General features: G+C 35.9%; 1 protein-coding gene across 2 annotated transcripts; it reads left to right on the forward strand.

The window, feature by feature from the left end:
* Window positions 1-2528: 2528 nt before the first annotated feature.
* Window positions 2529-6736, forward strand: LOC104884529 (hypothetical protein). 2 transcript variants are annotated; one of them, XM_048648716.2, is made up of 5 exons: window positions 2529-3005; window positions 3101-3161; window positions 5272-5598; window positions 5704-6388; window positions 6486-6736. In XM_048648716.2, exons 3-4 carry the CDS (start codon window positions 5272-5274, stop codon window positions 6322-6324), a joined length of 948 nt encoding a protein of 315 aa, XP_048504673.1. In that variant the 5' UTR covers window positions 2529-3005; window positions 3101-3161; the 3' UTR covers window positions 6325-6388; window positions 6486-6736. The 2 variants fall into 2 exon arrangements, with proteins under 2 accessions (XP_048504673.1, XP_048504675.1); XM_048648718.2 differs by lacking the exons at window positions 2529-3005; window positions 3101-3161 and having other exon boundaries at window positions 3298-5598.
* Window positions 6737-7209: the final 473 nt, after the last annotated feature.

Genomic DNA, 7209 nt, shown 5'->3' on the forward strand with positions numbered 1-7209 from the left:
ACTTCAATCTAATAAGAGTCGGACCCACTACCAATGTACCGCACCACCGCGACAGCCACCGCACCACCGCGACAGCCACTGCACCACCGCGTCTGCCACCGCACCACCGCGTCTGCCACCGCACCACCGCGTCAGCCACCGCACCACCGCGTCTGCCACCGCACCACCGCGACAGCCACCGCACCACCGCAGCCACCACTCCGCCGCGCCAGAAACCTATAAGTACCAAAAAATAAAAAACAACCAAAAAAAATAAAACTAATTAATTTTGAAATTGTTTAATGTTATACAGTAGATTCAAGCATTCATACTGCCATAGAGACTAGATCTGATATTTTCCAAATAATAACCCAGCACTATAAACGAAAAACGAAAAAAAAAATAAGAAAAACTGATTTCTAAAAAACTCAACCATAATTTCCCAAATTTAAACAAATAAATCCGAAATTCAACCAAATAAAACTCAAGGTACTTAAACTCATGTAAAATTTCAGAAATCCGAAAACTCAAAAAAATAAAGAAAAATCGAAAAACAAAAAAAATTAAAAATCTTATGGAATTCAGATCTAGGAAAAACCGAAAAACAAAGAACAAGAAAACGCAAAACGAAATTAAAAAAACAAAGAAAATCGAGAAAAGAGAGAGAGAAACTCCATAATCAACAATCAAAACAAAAAAAAAACATATTTACTCACTAAATTTCACTGAAAGAAACGTGGACGTGGAGAGAACCGTGATCTCTTTCGGACGTAAAGAGAATTCAATTATTTCTGAAACAACAGAGAGAGAATCGTGAGATCTGAAACAAAGAGAGAGAAACGTGAGATCTAAAAGAAAGAGAGAGAGAGAAACGTGAGTGAGGAAGAGAGAAAGGCGTGGAAAGAGGAAGAGAGAGAAGCATGGGCAGCGTGGGCTTAGGGTAAACATTTTGGTCGACTTGAGGTAGTTAAGCGCGTATTTATATCAATTATTTACCGTCCGTCTGTCGGACAGTAATTTCACTCAACGGACGCTAATTAGCGTTCGTTTAAAAGAACGGACGCTACATTTCAGAAAGCGGACGCTACTTTGCGTTTGTCATACATCGAACGCTAATTGTGAATTTACCGTCCGCTTATACTGTCGGACGCTAAATTCAGACGCTACAAAGGCGGATTCTTGTTGTGTAACATCCCACGACAGGTCTTATTATCTTTCACAAAATCCGTAACAGAATTTTCAGGAGCAACATCAACAGCCAAACAATAATCAACACCAATCTGACCCAAGAAAAATTCCATTTTATCAGACCACATCCTATAATTTTTCTCATCAAACGGTTCTAACTTAGACATATCAGGGACAAAGGGATTGGTTATAGGAACAGCATTAAAGACACGCACATTTTCATCAGGAATTTCAGCAGCCATAGTTCCGAAAAACAGAAATAAAAATTCGGAAAATTCAACTTTAGAATGTAGGAACGAAGATTGCTAACAAAATTAATTAAACTTGTCTGATAACCGTGGCGTGAAGAAATCACTGCCCTAAAGTTGAATTTGCCCTGCAATAACACACGGACTCATAGCAATCAACCTCCAGGGGTACACGGTTTCTGTGTTTCCAGTGTTGATGGAAAAATAGATTGAGAACGATCTTGAATATTGTCCAGAATTTTGGAATAGAAAGAAAGCAGAGAAGAAGAAAGTGTTTTCAATTTTTCTGTGTTTAATCAAACAAGAAACCTCGGTATTTATAGAGAGAAGGAAACCAGAACGAGGCTGAAAATGTGGGTACCAACGGACACTTAGTGGGGAGAAAATGACAACAGTTTTGGCAGGAAATTAGGAATAACGGCACATTAAGGGAGAAATTAAGGGGAAAACGGTAACTTTAATACTGGCTCCAAACGGGCATAAAACTGACAGAATATTGGCCCAAAACTTTAGTTAAATTAAGTTTATTCCCCAAAGCCCAAAGCCCAAGGCCCATGGCCCATGGCCCATATAAACCTTTATAAATAAACTCCAACAAGAACTTGGACTTTTTTTTTACCAGAACACCAAAAAACTTCACACGAATCTTCGGCAAGCAAGAATTTGATATGATACCATGTTATAAGAAAATGGTCAATTATCAAGCAAAACAGTTATTTACCTTGAATGATTGATATGAATTCGCTAGCCTTACCGCTGATCTCCGACAGCCACCCACATCACCACCTGTGCAATTTTAAAAAGTTAGGGCAGAGCATAAGAGGGTAACAATTGACCATCAACCAAAATTTCGATCATAATTAAGGAATTCATCAAAGAAACATCACCTGAGATCGCCGAGATGCTGAGAAACGTGAGTGAGGGTGGTTGAGAATGTCGAGAAACCTGAGAAACGTGAGATATGTCAATCATCGTAGTTTGATTCACCAGGAAAAAACCAAAGATGAGGGCACCATTGAACCACCGTGAACCGAAGAGAGTGAGTTGAGAGTTATGAGCAGTTGAATGTGAGAGGAGGCAACGTGATTTTGGAAGGAACGTGATTTAGATATAGAATAAGGGCGTGTTCGGCGGCAGCTTTTGGAGTAGCTTTTAGTGTTTTGACTAGGTCAAAACACTAATTAAGTGTTTGGCGAAGTAGATGTTGGAGTAGCTGTTGGAATTAAAAGTAGCTTTTGGATAGCTGTTCTGAAACGTCATCTTTTATAGCGTTCAATCCATGATATCAGCGTTCAACTTTTTTTTTTTTTTTTTTTTTTTTTTTTTTTTACAGAGGAAAATAAGGCGACAAGCTCTCATCTCCACACCTCCAATCCTCCATAGCTGCGCATCACTCTACAACCTTGAATGTTTGAAAAAAATTCCACTTTTTATGGATGAAAATTTGGAATTAACAGAATCTCTATTATTCAGGCACTATAACTTCTTCTATGCGCGATATTCTACATTTCAGTATCCCAAAATAACAATATATATACGTTTACAAATTCTTTGAGAATTAACAGTAACATCTCCAACTTTCTTCCTCGGGTAAATCTATAATTCCTCTCTCTTTCATTATATTTAACTTTATGACTGAGTTTTTTGCTCCTCTTCATTTAAAGTATGAATTTTGCGTTGTACAGATTCTTTCATTTGCTATTGTGTTCATAATTATCACAAGAGATTCAATCACCTGAAACCAAGGTATGTGATTTATCTAAAAAATTACCTTTATTGCTGAGTTATTGGTTGCTTAATTTGATTGCTGATTTTTTTTAGTTTGTGGGGTTTTTTTTTTGGGGGGGGATTTGATGGTTTTTGTTTGATCGATTGTTAAGTGCGTATGATTTTAATAGTTGAATTGGAAAAAAATGGGTTTTTGACTGGGTTTTAGTTGTGGGGATTTGGGGTTTTTTTTTTTGGGTGTTTGACTTGAGCTCAATTGGATTGATTTTGAGGAAATTGAATCTGAGCTCGAGGAAAGTAGTATTCAATATTGACTATATTGTACAGAAAAGGAAGTTACGAGGAGAGAGAACCGGATATCGCTGGATAACAATGAAAGAAATATAACATACTTGGTTTCTCAGTCTAAACTCTCTGCAATCACTTGTACTTGTATTGACCTATTTGGGTCTTTACTCATTATAAATTGCTAGTATTGGATGATAGGATACAGTGTGACTACAAATGCATTAAGCTTTTAATGCCTTAGCCATGAGGATTGCTACTTATTAAAGAGGTACAGCATCATGTTATTCAGCATACCACTGCAAAAGATGGAGGTAGCAGGAAAGAGCAAGTCTCTCCTCTGTAAAGAAGCTGACAACTTACTGTTTTGGGTGATATGTTTTGTGTCAATATTAATGTTATATCTCCTCAATTTCTACCAGTGGAACATTTAGATGCAATTACATGAGAACTTCAGAGCTAAAAAGATTGTATATAGTTTGAAGATTAGGATTTCTGGGAAATAGGAAACGAGGTACAGCTGTGAAAAAATCAGATTATAGACTCACCATTCCCCAAGCTCACGTCCAAAACCACTACGCTTAACTATATAAGAATATGGGGGTATTATAAGAAAATGAAAGCATGATTTAGCTGAACTTCATGGATAAAACTACTCATATGTCAATGTGGATCTGGTGTTATTTCAATAAAATTGTAGCATAACATATTGAACTCAACTATCATATCTTTTTCTTTATACCAGAGTTGTTGAGCATCTGTTTAGAGAGCTAATTTATTAACCATTGGGATAAAGCAAGAAATTATCTAGCAATCACATAGATGTTTATTAACCATTGGGATAATAGCAGATGAATGTAGTAAAGTTCAAGCATCCCTTGAAGTGGTTCTGAAGTGATTCCATGCTTGCATCTTCAGTTTTCTCTTCTGGCACAAAAAAGCTTTTGATTGGTTTCTGTAGAAGGTTTTGTGTAGTATTTAGCTGAAAATAGATATGCTCAATTGCGAAAGAAATATTAATGTGTTTGCTTTGCTTAATGGTTGCCTTATTGCCTTACCTTGTCTTCAGTCTGCACCCATGTGACCACATGTTACAAAGTTTTGCTGCAAACTTAATGCAATATGATTTAAGCTCTTAGTCCTTGCTGCCTGTATATTGATTCCTCATCAGTTATTGCCTTGTTTTATGGGAGCCCGTATTGCTGTCATGCTATATTGATTGGCTAAAGTTAATGGATCTCTCTATTCTCTTTCATGTACTGAGGTATCTGAAGCCTGTATAGGGGTATAGAAGTCATATCTTCCAATCTAAGGTCTAATAGTTATAAAGTTTTTCCAACCAAAAGAAGTGCTATGTGAAGTGTGAAGCATTATGAAGGCACCTTAGTGGATTTTAGTTATGTATCTGAATTATATTTTTGGTCAGTGTCCAAACTCCAAATTAAGTCACCTGCATCAACTTTGGAATGCTTGATGTATCTTTAAAGCAACCTTAGCTAGAAATTATCTAGCAATCGCATTAATGGAAGTTTGTGTATGATGGTGGATGCTGACTTGGTGTAAATGGCACAGGTGATCAATTAGAATAGGTGAAGCATAGATTTTCTTTCTTATTTCCACTATTTAACATTATATTTTGACAAGAAAGGTGATTAATATTTTGACAACAGGATACTTTGACAAAATCTTAATTACCACATTTAGATTTTTATCCATTTATCTTCTTAAGCATGATTTTCTTTGTTTCCTTCAATAATTTTGCTTTGTTTCTATTATTATTGTTGCTATTAATTAGCTTGGTAATTAAGATTTTATATTCTTCATGGTTATGTTAAATACGTAGATGGCTTCATCTAGTAATAAAGAAGGGACGAAAGAGGTATTTAAGTGGACTGATGAGGACACTATCATCCTGTGTGAAGTATGCCTTCAATTCATTAAAGACAATGGTCGATCACAATGTTTCAAGTGGAAGGAAATCCAAATAGACGTGGAAAAAAAAATTGGCCGTCCATTTAGTAACTTGAGTAGTTGCAAGCATAAATATGATGCAATGAGAAGAGATTGGCGTAATTGGACTAAATTAAAATCTTCGGAAACTGGTCTCGGGTGGGATCCAAATTCGGGAAAAATTGATGCATCAGATGAGTGGTGGCAAAGAAAAATGAAGGTGCATTAATATTTATTATCCATAATGATTTTTAGTAATATAATTTTCAACAACACTAGGATAACAATTAGTGGAATTTAATACAAGTATTGTTTATTTTTGTAGGAAAATCCAGATATTAAAAAGTTTCGACACAGGGGTGTCAACTCAACTCTTGAAACTAATTGGGACAAATTATTTGGAGACTCGTATGCAACGGGTGAAAATGTTTATGTACCTTCAATGGACCACATTGAAGACCTTACAGTAGGGAATGAAAATACTGAGGAAGAGTTTGTAGAAAATCGTAGAGTTGATGATTTTACAACTGAATTATTAGATGAAGGGAACTTTTTTCGAAATTTTGTGGAACAAGCAAGAAATGGTGCCACCTCAGGTAATCGAGGAGGTGGTTCACAAGTAATTAGTGAAGGTGCGGATAATGACATGCATTCTTCTAAGAAGCAACCTATGACAAAGCAGAATAGTGTACCGTTGAAGCGTGCAAGAAGGCAGTCTGCTGGATCTGCCATGTTGGCTAAGGAAATAAGTGAAATGTCACAATGTGTCAAACTTATGAGTAAAAGCAGCTCTATTGATAGCATTGATCCATCTATGTCCACAATCCCTGTAGCAATGAAAATGCTTAATCGTATGGTAGAAAATTACGAATTAGAAAAATGTAGTGATTTGTGGTTTTATGCTACTACTGTAATTCAGGATCCTAGTAGTAGGGAAGCCTTATGATCCAGATTTCACAAGTGTGCCTGCAAAAATAGCTCAAGATAAAAGATATATGCCATTTTTTAAGGTACATTTTATTTAAGGTTTCTATTTGTGTCCTATATATGTATAAAACTATAATGTTTGTATATGTCTAATATGGGATTTATATGATATTCTTACAGGATTGTATTGGATGTATAGATGGTACACATATAACAGCATGTATACCCGAGGATCAACAAATGCCTTATAGAGGAAGGAAAGGAATTCCCACATTTAATGTAATGGCTGTCTGTGATTTTGATATGTGTTTTACATTTGTATCGGCGGGTTGGGAAGGTTCAGCACATGATACTCGGTTTTTCTTCATGCGATTGAAACTCCAGAATTAAATTTTCCTAAGCCACCTGAAGGTATTTTTATTTACAGATCATTTTTATGTTTCGAATATAATTTTACAAATTTGGGAATATAGTATGTGTTACATGCTAACAAATTATTTTTTCTTCAATCAAATTTTAATGTAGGCAAGTACTACTTGGCTGATAAAGGGTATCCAGATCGAAAGGGTTATTTGGTACCATATCCCAAAACAACCCTTTCGATCTGTAAATAAAAGGTGGAAATTTGAAATAAAAAACTCGCCAATTTATGTTCCGAATACAAGGGGAGTTCAAGAAGGGGGGTCATGTTTTTCACTCTTAAACGATCAGTATCAAGTTGGGGGAGATTATACTCAAATTATGGGTAAACATTAGAGTCAAAATCTATCTAATAAGAAAATCTCATCTTTTGAAACAATCAGTTTAGGTGATAATTCCCACTCAGCTAAAGGGCCAGAGAAGAACTCTTTCAATAACCATAAGGCTCCTAATATTCCACAAAAAAAATCTATCTTGACAGCCA

The sequence above is a fragment of the Beta vulgaris genome, chromosome 7 (genome assembly GCF_026745355.1).
Source record: "Beta vulgaris subsp. vulgaris cultivar EL10 chromosome 7, EL10.2, whole genome shotgun sequence".
Lineage (NCBI taxonomy): Eukaryota > Viridiplantae > Streptophyta > Magnoliopsida > Caryophyllales > Amaranthaceae > Beta > Beta vulgaris.

Bases quoted from the DNA above. Each gene is read 5' to 3' on its own strand.
- LOC104884529 (XM_048648716.2), top strand. From the start codon at position 5,272: ATGGCTTCATCTAGTAATAAAGAAGGGACGAAAGAGGTATTTAAGTGG. The intron at 5,599-5,703 runs GTGCATTAATAT...TTATTTTTGTAG, and splicing joins GGTGGCAAAGAAAAATGAAG to GAAAATCCAGATATTAAAAA.